Genomic DNA, 15047 nt, shown 5'->3' with positions numbered 1-15047 from the left:
CCGAGATTTTTTTTTGGCTTGACCATGTAACCTACATTTCCATTGATCTCTTGTCAATTAACTATATAGGTTGTGCTCTATTTCTCACAATATGTAACTTCAATCTTTTAAAATAAGATTCTTTTCACAATTTAATAATGTCAATATTATAGTTTTTGTGAAAAAATAAAGATTTATTGGAAGTTCATAATTAGTTACGTCGTGGGCTATAAATAGGCCTAAAAGAGCCCAGGACTGTCTTGGTTTTTGGTTAACTTCTTAATAACCGGGTTTTACGACAGAACTAAGACTCAGGAGTTTGCTCGTTTGGAGCTTGTGTTCCTTCAAAGCACAAAAGTGCTCCTCCCCCAAACTCTCAACGTTCTTGATTGTCTCGTCCAAAAGCCCTTATACAAATTATAAAGATTTTTCTGATTTTTTATTCATTAGCTAATATCCACTTTTACCTTAACCTCTTGCCAAAAGTCGAGCATACCATCTTGTTACGCCAAGCTTTACAGCCGCAAACCATCATCTAAATTTACTTAGTTGATTTTGCCTTTCTGAATGGTCATGCGGGACTGTCTAACGCCTTTAAAAGAAATGAGAGTCAACTATATAATTGTTTATGAAGATTTAAATGGTGTCCTGTAGTTTTTTTTTCTTTTTGAAAACAATGTACTGCTTTTAGACGTTAATTCAAGCAGTAATAATGGTCAGTTGGAAGATAGGCAAACATCTTACTGGGAAGCGCAATTTTAATTGGCAAATATAAAAGTTAAATCGAAAGCTTTATATAATCCATTACATCACCGAATGATTATTTTAAGAGACAAAAACATCAAATATCCAAGTCTTGTAAAAGCTAACACCGAATGTCTCTCATTGTATTTATTTAAAAAATATGATACACTTGCTATTATAGAAGTAAGTGAGACTACTGGGAAGATCTAGGGTGAATTGGATGCTTCCCGTCCCTTAAAGAACAAGGCGGGAAGGAGTTGTTGACGTGGAAAGAAAAGGCTGACAATATTATGCCACTCAGCAAGTGAGGTAAAAATATTTACAGCTCTATTAAATACTTTTTTTTAATAAGATATTACAAAGCTGGCAAGGCGTTGATCAACAATTAAGCTAGTTAGGAGAGCTTAATGGAGCAAACGACACCAAATTGAAAAATAGCGATTTTGGTTTCTGTACATGAGTTTTATTTATTCTTATTTTTTTTTTTACAGTTGATATATATATATATACAGTCGATCAACAACTGTTTTTTCTGGCTCTTAATATACTTCTCTTTTCTTCAATTTGGGTCTGATCAATTTGAGCGAAGGCATTTTGATCTGAAAATATATACTGAGACTTTGTGTTACTATCAAATACAATGGAATGCAAAAAAAAAAAAGAAGACTTACATCCATAAATGTGGGACAATCGATCAATCGCCTGGGCATGTTTTGAAGGATTTGAAATATTTCAATGGGATCATGTAACTTACTTATCCCATCTTTATTCATATGGATAATTGTTAAAGCTACCTGAAATATGACACTATATCCCTCACTGTTATATAAAGTTAGCACTGTAGATTTATCATACCATCAGAAATTAAATTACATGAAAAAGCAATCCCAAATACGAAGTACAGTCTATTAAAAAGAAGAGAATTAATAAGGCGTGAACTATACTTCATACAATGAATATCTACCTCGACCGGTAATATATTGATAAACATGGTAAGGAACCAATGACTGGTGACTAACGTAATAGGTGGAGATCCATTTTCATTGTTGTTGATCTTTGCCCAGACGTCTTTTGGCAATCGTTCCTGCAACAGTAACATCAAAACTGATTGATCTATGTTCGCACCTTCCATTGTCACGTCATACATATTTTCAGGCATGTAATCATGCACGGTAGCTACCATCATCCAAAACGCCTCCTCTTCCTTTTCGACAAATAACAGAAAAAATCCAGCTAAATAGTTGAGTGATTGGCAATATCCGATTTGTGGTGAGTGAATACTAAAGGCCAATAAAATGCGTCGAAGAGCCGAAAGTTTGGTATTAGTTTCAGGCGGTTCCATTGATATTGAGCCATCTCGTTGTGTAAAATAACCACAGGCAAATTTTGAATTGTCTGGAAAGGTGCGGTGAAGATCTTTTATTTTTGTAATGTTTAGATAATGAAGATTGTTAATGTCTTTATTTTTACCTCTTTGAATGATTTCTGCAAATTCGTTATGATCCCCCATTGAAATGGCCGTATTTACTAATGATTCATATAATTCAGGATTGTCGTCCATTTTGCTCTTTGCACCACTATAATGCATCCAAGCCTGTATTTATTTAGTTTTCATCAGGTATTGTTATTGTATGTAAATTATTACCATTCCTCGATATTGGCTGGGAATACCTTTTCGAACATTGGTTCTTACTATATATGTATAATAAGGGGGAATTGTTATTATTTTGAATGAATATGGATAATAAAAGGTGTACATGCGAGTTATACTATTTGCAGGCGGGTAAACTCCCTGGCATTGGTTCAACATGCTGTTCCAATTTAATTGTTGTTTATCTAGAATAGGCTGGTAATATGTATCAAATTGATGTAAATGCTTTATCTGAACCCATTGTGTAGGTCTTTTGAAGCCATAAGAATCTCTAAGTTAAGAGTAAATTAGGATCGGTAAAGAGAGACTATAGAATGAATTATACCTTTCTATGATGTCGTTCATTGTGTACAAGTCTTGTCTATCCATAAAGAAATAATCATGATGGATATGTCCATCGTCTAATAGTCGCCAAGGTTCTTCTTTTTCCGAATATGTAATAGATGTAGAAGGAGTGGGTGTTGGTGATAATAAACTATTGATGGTGATATTTGAATTTGATCTACTCGTAAATGGTGATATTTCTGGAGTGGTTTTAGTTTTTCTACTAAATAAAAATTGAAAAGCTTGGTGTAAACCGTTTTGTTCTTTTAAAAGCATTCTTTCTTTTTTTGTGATAGGTACGAAAGGAAAAAGCAAATAATAAAAAAGATGTGAAAGGAATGGTTATTTTCGGCATAAAAGAAGGGGGGAACATCTCTCTAATACCCCCCCCCCCTCTTTTTCTTATATTTTGATGAGGGAGTTCCACTTTTTTCACTCCTTGTCACCGTGTGTTGGCCTTACGCTTTCTTCATCTGCCATTCAAAATCCGACGGCAGCAGCATTTTGTTTGTTGATACTCTCATAAAGCCGTGATAATTAAGACGCATCATTTTTAAAACAAATGTCAATGTCTCTTATTTTTTAGGGCACGTGTATCATATTCTCTCCCCTTATTTTCTCCTCTAAATGACGAAAAAACAAGACCCCCAAAAGTCAATCGGCACACGTAAGGTAATGTGAACGAATTACGCCATGATACAATCATGGGCGTAAAAAAATCATATCTGCAGCAAAGTATTAAATACTAAGCATCCAAAAGCATCTAAGATTAAGCATCGTGCACGCTAAAAAAAGAAGGTTTACAATTTTGCTCAAAAAAAGCTATTCTTGTAACAACTCATATTTTTGGGTATTTCCTTTACTCCAATAAAGGGGCGAGTTCTTGATATTAAAAGGTATGCATTAGAAGTTTTTAATGCATATAACGAATTGAAAACGTCTACTGATTATTATTCTAGTGCACGGGCATTTTATCAATTGTAGAAAACGATTAAAAATTTATTTCAGTTTGGGTACCTCCAAAACATGCCTTGGCATAACGTATTTGATTTCGTTGTTATCGTCCTCAAATTGGACTTTGTAATTACCCACATAAGTAGGTTCTTTGTTCTAATAATAGATCATTAACATTTAACCGCCAAAAAAAAAAAAAAATCATTGTTACTTACTTTTGTGGGTGCCGCAATAACTTTGGCCCTATAAAAGCATGTTGTACCAGGATAGAGCGCTAATATGTCTTGACCCGGATTCAATTCTGTGTAGTTTCTGGCTTCGTCTGCGTCTGGAATTGGAATAACGTTTCGGGGTTGTAGCATGTATCGTCTAGTGTTATTGTTAGGATACATCGTGTCACTTTTTTTTTTTTTTCATTTGAATGTTTTGGGTAATCTTACTGTTTTTGGCCATAGTCGTCTTGGTCGACGTCTTCGACTTGATATCTAATAATACATTTAATTTTCTGTAACTAAAATTTAAAAGTCGCACCATTTACTTGTTTTTTTCTGTATGGTAGCTAATGACTACAGCTAAAATCCATTCTTCATTTTTGTCCTTTTGCTTTGGTTGCCTAGCAGCAACTGATGTGCCGTGGGATAGTATTCCAGTCGAATTGCTACTGAGCAATTACGTCAATGACTTTGCCATTATTATAAACAAACACTTACGCTTTGGATTTCTTGGATATCTGGACGGAAGAAGCTTCCTCCTGTTCCGCCTTTCTCTTTTTTCGTTTTTGGTCAATGACTAGATACTGTTTTTAGCCTGTGTTACTTTCCTTATTTTTTAAAGTTTTTACCGTTGTTGTACTCTGACGCGTCCCTTAATGCAACAAGCACTGATACCTTTTCAATGATATCATGGATTGTTCTACATGCAGAATAATTTAGAAATTACATAAACCAAGTAAAAGAAATTACATACTTGGCTTCACTGTGGGATAGATCAATGCCACCTCTATAATATTCCATTAATCTGCTCGCAATAGATGTTGGAATTTCTATTCGTCACTATTAGCATGAAAAATTATGCAATTTTATATTATAACTCTCTGTTTACCCTCATTAAAATTGACTGCAGTATGAATACTATTGATACTTGTTACTACAGCAGACGTTTCCTTCTGAATAACTTCTAGCTTTGCTAAAGCGTTACATATTTGCTTCCATAAACTAACTTCTTCGTTCGTATCGTCTAACGTAGCGGAACGTGAGGTACGAGATTTACGATCCATTTAAAAATAAAAATACAGATGGCAGTTTATAGAATAAAAAAAAACTGGTTTTCGCTAATGTCTTAATATTGGCTTCTTTACTAATCTTGGGATTCCTTATAATAGGAGTACCTTTTTTTTTTTTTTTTTTTTTTTTAAAAAAAAAAATCACAAGGCGAGAAAAAAAAATCCAGTAAGTTTTTGTTGATAGTGTAAACTCAGCCCCCAAAAGTAGACATTGAATCTCAGGATGACATGTTTGGCCTGAAACACCGTCAATCGCTCCCACCTCCTCAAAATAGACGTGTGATAAGTTCCTGGTTTAAAAAAAAAAGTTTCCGACTGTTTGCTAATTTTATCTGTTTATAAAAAGTTAACCAAATCGGTGGTTCACGTGTGCATGTATTTATAACATTTACCAATATAAATCAAGACAACATTTTTTTTTCTAGTTGGTTGTTCAAAGAGCGCGTAAAATGTTATTTTCGGAATTTACTGTCGTTCTCCGCCCATAAATTTGAGTATAAATATTTAAGTCTTTTTCCTATTTTCCTCCTCTTCTAACATTATTCTATTCTATGAAATCTCTCTCTTTTATTGCCCTTACAGTCCTAACTGCTGTCAATGCAGCTAGTGTTACATTTAAAGTAATTGCACCTGAATGTAATACGGACGTTCAAGTCGATATCAATGGTCAATTGACCAAACTCACTGCTTCGGATCCTGATGTTCCTTATTACACCGGTACTGCCGAATTAGCAGATGATGCTACTTACAAGGTAAACACAAATTTCGTCATTGTTTATTTTTCCTTTTTTACTAATATCGATACAATTAAAAGTATGTTGTTGACGGTACAGCCGAAGATTGTACTCGTAGTTTGGAGGAGGGCTCTTCCACTCGTAATGAGTTCTATAACCGTCCAATTACTTATGCAGATATTCCAGAATTGCCTAGCATTCTTACTAACGGTAGTTGGACTCGTGGTGCTACCAGTCATCCTATCTGGGACAGTAACTACATTCCATCCGTTTTCGTTACTGCTAATGAGGAAGAAATGGAAAACTTGATTTTAAACGTACCCAAGGATGTCTATTCTGCAAAAATTACTGTTATTGGTCCTGACGAAGTTAATACTTTTGAGGTAACAAACTAATTTTTTAAATTTTTTTTTGATTAAATTTAACTAAGTCTTTTATAGAACTGTACCGTGAATCTCCATCGTCCTGGCCGTAAAAACAATGATGCTAAACAAAGTTGGGTTTATACCCTTCCTGAAGGTCAATTATTGGCTAGCCGTAGCACATTCAAGCTCAGACATCAAGAAGAAGATCCTACCCAAATCCGTGAAAAGCTCTATGCAGATATCTCTAGAAAGATGGGTACATATGCCAATGAAGCTAATATGGTCCGTCTCTTTGTGAACAAGGAAGGCATGGGAACTTTTAATATGCTCGATGATGTGATCAAGTATTCTTACATTGATGCTATGTTCAACAATGGTACTGAGTCTACTGAGATGGGTGGTCTGTTTGATGGTGGATCTGGCGCTACCTTTGACCCTGCTGATGGCTACTACAGTTTCACTCCTAATGAAGAATCTCCTTTTGCACAAGAAGACATCGAGCCTTTTGCTACCAAATTCGAAGCTGTTGATTTCTCCAATGATGCTCAAGTGCAAGCCATTGCTGATTACTTTGACTACGATCAATTCCTCCGTTTCATGGTGATCGAGTTCCTTACTGGTGATTGGGATGGTTATTGGATGGAACAGACCAATATTGGTGCATATATTGCTGCTGATGAGAATGACAAGATGTATTTTCTTGCCCAAGATTTTGATGCTACCTTTGGTGTTAACCTTGCCTATGAAGATGACTTTGTCGAACTTCCTTATACCGATTACCCTACCAAGTTCCCCAAGGCTGTCTTGATCAACAAACTTTTAGAAAATCCTACCGTCAAGTCTACTTTTGAATCTTATCTCCGTACTACTGTTATCGAGATTTTCAACAATGCTACTCTTGGAAACTACGTTAATGCTCGTCATGAATTCATCTATCCTGATCTTGAATGGGATCGTTCTATCAAGCAAAGATCTCCTGGTAACATTTTTGGTTGGACTGCTGAGCAAACTACCCAAAACTTAGTTGAAGGTGTTACTGCTCCTGGTGCAAGCACCGGTGGTGCTGCCTTTGGTATTTTGGAATGGGTTTCAGAAAAGGAAGCTGCTGTCAAGGCAGCTCTTAGCATTTCCGACGATGAAATTTCAAAGCCTGCTGCTAAAACTGAACCTGTTGCCAAAGTAGAGCCTGTCGCTAAAACAGAGCCTGTCACTCAAACTCCTGCTGTCACAGAGGACGAAACTGCAGAAGAGGATACTACAGATGAAGATGTTAACGAAGACCTTTCTGGCTCATCTATCAAGGCTGCTTCTGTCGAACAAGTTGACAGTGCTGCAAATGGAAAATATATCCCTCAAGTCTTATCAACTCTCGCCATCGTTGGCGCCGTTACTGCGTTACTTTAAATTATTAATTCTATATCTCATTTAACCCTTCTCATCATTTTTTCCTTCCCAATATACAATATAATAAATAATTGTCACATGCTTCCAAGTTCTGTAAATGGTTTCTATACAACAGGTGTAGTACGCATATGTGCACTGACAGTATGTTGTACCACACTACGCATAATCGGATAGACGGTTAATGTAAACTACATAGAACGCTTTAAAACAAGAGATAACGCTATTATTAAAGTGGATCCTCAAAACATCTAAAAGATAACGTACGATACTTCTAAACTTTTATTATTTGGATGGAGTTTTCCTGTCTTTAGTCTTGGCAATTATAAATAAAACGGGAATTTTAAGGCACATCGTGTAACGAAGAAATCTTTACCAGGATAAAAATATCCCGAGGACATTTAAAGAAAAAAAATGATATATATCAAAATAGATTAAGAGTACCCAATCAATACAATTATCACAACACCAGTCCACGCTGCTTCAAATAATTTCACACACTTTTAATTGACCCATTCACGCCTTTGCTTTCCCAATCCGTCTCCTCCATTCATACGTGTATTTTTTTTTTTTAAAAAAAAGGGAGACCAGCATTATTATGCCTGAAAACAGCCAAGGGTGACATTGTTGATGAAAATCGAATCGACACAATGCATAAAAGATCGGCACAAAAACTTTGAGTAACTTCACTTGACTATTTTGGTAAGCCTTGACACAATAGCAGAAGTATGAAAGTACTACACAGAACTGCTCAGGATAGAGCTAGCGGACTGATCAATAGGAACTGAAATAGAACATTTTGGAAAAGTAAACAATCAGAGTTTACCGTTAAGCTAGCCTGAAGAAGAAAATATAACATTTTGTAAAAGTTTCGATGAGAAGTCTCGTGCCCGAGAAACTGATGCAGTCGAAGGCTTACAACGGATGCGATAACTTTAAATCAACAACTGGGACACTGAACCAAAACGACCATTGCTTTTAGGAAAGTAACCGTCAAAAAACCTTGTATCAGAATAAATCCAAGATCCTAAAGACTTTTCACAATCAGTTTGTTCCATGTGAACAGACTTGAATTTTAAAGACTAGCTGGATCAATACAATGACACAGAATTTTCATTTGTTAGCGTGAGATTTGAATTAATAAAATTTATTTTAAAGTTAGGACAAATATTTTTTGCAAGATTTGGGAATTATGATTTACGAAACGAAAAAAAAAGGGTGCCGTTTTAAGGAGGGGGAGGAAGCAAGATTTATATATAATTTAAGCAGCTTCGTTCTTGAAGGTAAAAGAAGGGACACCAGGAACAGCATTTTCGGCAGCTCTAGCATCTTCTTCAGCACATTGATCTTGAGTCAAGATAGAGATGGTGTGGAAACCAAGAGTACGCTTTAACTCATCCTTGGCCTTTTCAAGAGTCTCGACTTCGTTGAAGATTAAAGTACGGTTAAAGGCCTCAGGTCCATCTCTTGTGACAATCTTCTTTTGTTCTTGGACAAAAGGCATTGCCTTCTTGTTCTTGAGGACGCCAGCAGCACCAAGGTCTTGACGAATCTTGACATCATCAAAAGCACCATTGTTATAGTTCTCTTTCAAAACGGTCAAACAAGCTTCTTGCCATTCAGGGAACTTGGTGGCAGCAAAGATCTTGAGAGACTTGGGCTCGTTTTGCTTGAACTCGTTAACAGCAACCTTACCCTTCTTCTTCTTCATCAAGTTGAGTTCGGCATCACGGATGGATTTGGTGGTCTTACGGATATAACGGGTAGCTTCATCAAGAGATTGATCAACGGGTGCGGTGGCCTTAGGGAAGCGAGCATCAACGACCAAGCTATCCTTCTTCAAGATGTTGCGCCACATGTGTTCAGACCAATGGGGAGTGATAGGAGACAAGACCAAAGTTTGGGTTTCGATGTAACGGAAGACCAAATCCTTGTGCATACCACCTTCAGTACAGGCCAATTGATAAGCATCCTTAGCAGCTTGCAATTCATAGACACCATACTTGAGTGCCTCACGATAGTAGGTAGCTTCATAAGCGGTCTCAGTAGCGAGAACCAACTTGTTCATCTCGTTCTCAAAGATCTTATCGTAAAAGTTGAATTCGCCAGTACGGAGAGCATCAGCCTTGTTGACTTGATCTTCAGACCATTCCAAAATTGTGTAAAGACGCAAGATAGCGGCGTTAGCTGTGGAATCTTCAAAATTGGCATCTTCAACGGTGTCACCAGCATCAGCAAGGGCAAGACGAGTAGCATCAGCACCATACTTGATAGTGGCATCACTCATGGTCATGAAGTTACCAGTAGACTTGGACATCTTCTTGGAGTCAAGCATCAAATGACCGTTGGAACGGATACCTTGGGGCCACATGTTTTCAGGGAAGATGGCAGTGTGGTTATACATGAAGAAGGTCAAATGGTTAGGAATAAGATCCTTACCAGAGGCACGAAGATCCAAAGGATAGAAGTACTCATATTCACGTCTCAAAGCAGCGAAAGTGGCTTCAGGGATATCAGTGTCAGTAGGAGCTTCACCGACCTTGAAAATGTAATCCCAAGCAGCATCAGTTAATTGCTCAGGTTTAACACCGGCAGGGCCAACTTGATGACCGTTGACAGAGCCACCGTGCAAGAGGTTAGCAACGGTGTAGTAGGCCATATAGATGGTAGAGTCAGAAAGAGATTCAACCAAGAATTGCTCATCCCAAGGCAACTTGGTACCTAAACCGAAACTACGAGCACAGGCCCACTTGTTCAACCAATCCAAAACAGCTTCAAATTGATTTCTGGTTTCGTTTGTGTAAGTGTTCAATTGGGCCAAACACTTCTTGGTCTTGGCTAACCATTCCTCCTCTCCGTAATCAATGTACCATTGATCTAAAAGAGCAACAACACATTCATCACCAGAACGGGACATGACAAGACTCTCAGGTTCGTTGTAAACAAAAGCTTCGCCAGACTTGAGCAAGAATTCTCTGACCTTGGGCTTGGCATCTTGAACCTTGACACCGGCAAATTCACCGTAACACATCACACCTTGATAGAAAGCTTCCTTATAGGCAATTTCCTTGGCTTCGGCAAGTTGGTTTTTATCCTTTTGGGAGTTGATCTTCTTGATTTCACAAAGCTTGGGAGCAATGAGGTTACCATAGTTGGGGGTGTCAATGATAGGGATGGGTTCGAAACCGTTGACCCACTCAGGTTCAATATGGTAATATTCGGGCTTCTTCTTGAGATCAGAAAGGGTAGCGAAATCATCAGGAGAATCAGAGGGAACAGAGGTAACAACACCAGTACCCTTGGTGGCCAAGACAGTCTCCATAGGAAGAACGTAGACAGCAGGATAAACACTCATGGGGGCATGAATCTTAGTACCGACAATGGGAGCACCCTTAATATCAGCAAGCTTGATGATTTCAGTGGAAGCAAAGAGCTTTTGTTGGGACATGTTACGAGCAGCACGTTCAGTACAGAGATAAGCTTCGTTATCATTTACTTGGTAGATACCATACTTGAGATCAGGACCGACGAAACAATTGGTTTGACCATACATAGTTTCGGGTCTGAGAGTGGCGGCAACCAAATAAACGGTCTTACCCTTGAGGGCATCGGCGCTAGAGGCAAGAGCATCTTGAGCAGCCTTGGACCATTCAAGAACCTTCATCTTAATACCTGTATAATCTTGGGGACCAACAGCCTCACCAGATGAACGATCGTGATCCATACAAGGTTGACCATCCACAATAGAGTAAATAGTATAACGCTCACCAAACTTAATCTTTTGCATGGCTCTCAACTTTCTCATTTGCCAGCGGACAAATGAATCGTAGTAAGGGTTAGCATCGGTGGTGATGAAAGAACGACGCCAATCGACCTTGGCACCGAAAGCGGTCATATCACTGATAGTTTGAGGAGGGAAGAACTCGCACCAATAGTAGGGGTCAGCGAATTTATGGATTTCAGTGATATCAATACCGAGAGAAAGCATAATTTGGAATTGGTAAGTGACGTTACCAGTCTTGGCAGCAACCTTACTCTTAACATTTTTGTTGATTTCGGTCTTTTCGAGTTTGTTGGCTAAAGCTAATTCTTCATACTTTTCGAAGTTCTTACCAAACATAGCCAATTCACGAGTAAGTTTATCAGCACAAGCCTAGAATTATGCAGGTGTCAAAAATTATTTTCCAATCCTTTCAAACTTTCTTTTTCTTTTTACCTTGATGGGCATACCGGTACAATGGAAACCTTGAGGGAGAAGAGCTCTCTTACCCTTCATACGCTCATAACCAGTGCAGAAGTCAACCTTGGAGAAAGTAAAGGCATGGCCCAAATGCATACGACCATTCATGTAAGGGAAAGGCATACATGCCATGTGCTTGGGGTAAGTTTGGTGAAGATCCTCAAGGTTGGGATGTTCTTCAACGGTAGGGGCATTGACTTCAAAAGCCTTCTCGTTGTCCCAAAGGGTACGTGCCTGTCCTTCAAGTGCACGAAGAGCGTCACGCTTAGCAGTCTATTTATTTATAACCCAATATTTATTAGTTCACTTTTTTTTTTTTTTGCTCACGCTTGTTCAAGGAATCAGTCTTGCTTCATGATGAATAGTTTACCTTGGGTGCTTCAGCTGCCATTTTCTAAAATTATTGGTAAAAGAGAAGTAGCGAAAAAAAAAAGACCCATTTTTTTTCCTTTACACGGCCGGAAATTCAATATGTCAAACACCCAGTTACTATGGTGGCTTGGGGTATTCTTAAATTTTATTGGATAGTTTCTTGAGTCATCCTTTGAATGTCTAGAAGCTTTTTTGTATGTAAATGTACTTGTTATGGTGATGACATAGGAATTGCTATTGTTTTATACCTGTATACAACCGCTATTGTAATACAATTTGTAACAGAGTGAGTTCTTCTAATCCAATTATAGACTGGTCCCAAAATAATGTGGTTAATAACCCGGCACAATGTTGTTATCTAATAGACCACCCGATGTCTAAAGAATTTTTGAAAATTCCATTTAGCGTAGTGTTACAGAGTTTGTACTAGTGCAACGTAATTATATGGTAATTACGTCATTTAGTATTTCATAAATGCATAACAAAAATAACGACATTAAGTCCTTTTTTGCTACTCCAAATTATTTATCTGTTCTTTGTAAACTTTAAAAATGAACTCTCGTACTTTTATGGATGATATAGCTATGTACATGTTTGATAGACGACGTATTGAGGAGCGCAACAGTAGAAAAACCAGAGCAAAGTATCAGCGACCTGATTTAGAGTCATGGACAGAAGAAAAGTGCTATAAAATGTTTCGTTTTACCTACAAAGAGATTTGTCAAATTTGCCAACTCATCGGTTTGGATAATAAACTAAGATTTAATAGCATCAAGATAACCAGGGAGTTTGCTATGGCTCTGCTTCTTTATCGACTCTCATTTCCACGTCGCTTATCAGATATGGTTGACATCTTTGGTATGGCTGAAGATAACATTGGAAGAACTGTCAATGGACTGTCAGATATTTTACTTCAGAAGTTCAGGTATGGCCTCGAGTTTGACGAGAGACAGTTTTCCAAATCCAATTGCGAAAAGTTTTCAAGAGCTATTCTAGAGAAAGGGGCATATTATCCAAACATTGTTGGTTTTATCGATGGAACCATGCAACAAACATGCCGTCCAAAAATCAACGCAGACCAAAAGGCATTATTTAATGGTTGGAAGCATCAACACTGTATCAAGTTCCAAGCAATCTCTACCCCTGACGGAATTACCAGCAGTTTATCCGGTCCTTACGTTGGTCGACGAAATGACAGAGGTATGTTGAACGAAAGTCAAATGCTTCAACGTCTTCAAGCGCACTTTGGGCATATTTCTCCGGAATACGAGTATTGTATTTATGGAGACGAGGCTTACTGGTCCACAATGCATGTCATCCAACCGTATCGTAACCCACTAAGAAATGAGTTCGAAGGCGAAGTGAATCTTTCCATGTCAAAAGTTCGAGTAGCAATTGAGATGGAATTCGGCAAAGTCTCTCAGTTGTTTAGAGCATGCAAATGGAAGTATGGAAATATTGTTTCGCAGACAAGACCAGCAACAAAGTATATGCTCAGTACAGTTTTCAAGAATTTTCACACCTGCATTAATGGATCTACTGTATCTTCGATGTTTGATTTGCAACCACCATCTCTCGAGGAATACATACAAGGATTGATGAGAGAAAGAAGCCAATTTGATATTGTTGAATAATTAAAAGCTTATTTATTTAAAAACATCATAAACATTTGTTGAAGCTTTTGATTATCCTCATGCAATGTTTGAAGAGCACTCATTATTTCTGAATGCTCTTTACGACGGAGACCATTTGATCTCTCGAGTATAGACTCCGGCTCGTCTTCTATCATTCGAATAGGTTCTACAGTAGTGGTTGTTTCTACAGGATTAATTGCTGAACCTGTTATTGCAGTAGAAGGGCCATCGTCTCTCTCTTTCCCCTTGTTCTTATGAAAACATTTGCCTTCCTTTGCCAGTCCTTGCATACGTTTATCCCTTTTTTCCGTTTTCTCTATATCCTCTCGTTTCTTTATCTTCTCGTCAGCAGAACACTTGATATCTTCTTGGTACTACAAGGTAAATTATTAATATGTCATATCACTGATCAGTAATTCAGTAAAGATAAATACCTGATTCCAAGCATTATAAGCAGCTCGCTCAATATCCGAATTAAAACGATTGATTCCAGACGACTTATTAACCACATTCTCTGAAAACAAATGCTTATACTGGTCAAGTAAATCATGAAATTTGGCAATCATTGCCACTCTTTTCAAAGGAGTTTCACTTTCGTCCTGTTCATTGACCTCTTTCAAAATTCGTTCCCAATATACTCCTCTGGTTTTATATGGAACTGCAAATGGCCTATGGGTTACATATGATGTCAAAACGGCCATTTCACGTTTTTTGGTCCATATCCCTCTCTTATTTGTTCCTTTATCAGAGATTTGTTTTTTATCCTCTTCCTGTTCTTTCTTTCCTTCTGTTCTTCTACGTTTTCTGCCGTCTGTCTTTCTTTTTTTTGGGTCGGCATCAACAAAGGAGAGTGTTACTTGATTGTTTTTGTTGTTATTGGCTTCTTTCTTTGAGTTCATTTAAAATGTTTAGAAGAATAAAAAAGAAAGGACAATATTATGGGTCGAAATTGATAAATACACTAATTGCGAATTTATTGAACAATAATTTCGTAATGCTTTTTATTTTGTTACACGACAAGTGATTAAAATGGAAATGGTGACACGAAAATAACAAAAAGTTTAGTGAAATTTTAAAAATTCTTTAGACATCGGGTGGTCTAATACAACTTGTTGTTTTAATAGCAATATCCGAGGAGTGCTTAAGGGCTGATGACCCTAAAGTGTGACACAAAGCGACTGCATTATCAACATCACTGTGATGATCAAGAGAGGGCTCAGCTATTTGTTTTGTTTGCACCAGTTTTTTATAAGAAACATACTCAAGACTCCTGGACTCCCCTTCCCCTTGTATTTCTTCCTTTTTACCATTTCTTTCATAACCCCCCTTTTATTCTCTTTATTTCTTTTCACTTCTCCTCTTGCTAC

At 37.5% G+C, this 15047-nt stretch overlaps 4 protein-coding genes across 4 annotated transcripts; 1 reads left to right on the top strand and 3 right to left on the bottom strand.

Moving 5' to 3' along the window:
* Positions 1-1184: 1184 nt before the first annotated feature.
* Positions 1185-3390, bottom strand: EV154DRAFT_506331 (rab-GTPase-TBC domain-containing protein). Its single transcript, XM_051601271.1, has 7 exons — positions 2700-3390; positions 2485-2645; positions 2369-2415; positions 2194-2317; positions 1688-2139; positions 1395-1628; positions 1185-1335 (listed from the first exon to the last, which is right to left on the bottom strand). The coding sequence occupies exons 1-6, from the start codon at positions 2972-2974 to the stop codon at positions 1593-1595; spliced, it is 1095 nt and encodes a 364-aa protein (XP_051458521.1). The 5' UTR covers positions 2975-3390; the 3' UTR covers positions 1185-1335; positions 1395-1592.
* Positions 3391-3785: 395 nt separating this feature from the next.
* EV154DRAFT_442184 (SGF29 tudor-like domain-containing protein) lies at positions 3786-4928 on the bottom strand (the record flags this gene model as incomplete). The annotated part of the gene is made up of 6 exons (XM_051596976.1): positions 3786-4021; positions 4093-4137; positions 4191-4313; positions 4505-4564; positions 4619-4694; positions 4754-4928. 6 exons carry the CDS (start codon positions 4926-4928, stop codon positions 3823-3825), a joined length of 678 nt encoding a protein of 225 aa, XP_051458520.1. The 3' UTR covers positions 3786-3822.
* A 432-nt stretch (positions 4929-5360) lies between these two features.
* Positions 5361-7529, top strand: EV154DRAFT_463315 (coth protein-domain-containing protein). The gene is made up of 3 exons (XM_051597631.1): positions 5361-5686; positions 5749-6051; positions 6109-7529. The coding sequence occupies exons 1-3, from the start codon at positions 5486-5488 to the stop codon at positions 7435-7437; spliced, it is 1833 nt and encodes a 610-aa protein (XP_051458519.1). The 5' UTR covers positions 5361-5485; the 3' UTR covers positions 7438-7529.
* Positions 7530-8550: 1021 nt separating this feature from the next.
* Positions 8551-12081, bottom strand: EV154DRAFT_463311 (leucyl-tRNA synthetase). Its single transcript, XM_051597630.1, has 3 exons — positions 12045-12081; positions 11651-11947; positions 8551-11587 (listed from the first exon to the last, which is right to left on the bottom strand). The coding sequence occupies exons 1-3, from the start codon at positions 12063-12065 to the stop codon at positions 8696-8698; spliced, it is 3210 nt and encodes a 1069-aa protein (XP_051458518.1). The 5' UTR covers positions 12066-12081; the 3' UTR covers positions 8551-8695.
* Between the last annotated feature and the right edge of the window lie 2966 nt (positions 12082-15047).

Source organism: Mucor mucedo (assembly GCF_025094135.1).
Source record: "Mucor mucedo strain NRRL 3635 chromosome Unknown EV154scaffold_37, whole genome shotgun sequence".
NCBI lineage: Eukaryota > Fungi > Mucoromycota > Mucoromycetes > Mucorales > Mucoraceae > Mucor > Mucor mucedo.
The sequence above is the reverse complement of the archived record's forward strand: the minus strand, read 5'-3'. Positions and strand labels throughout refer to the sequence as shown.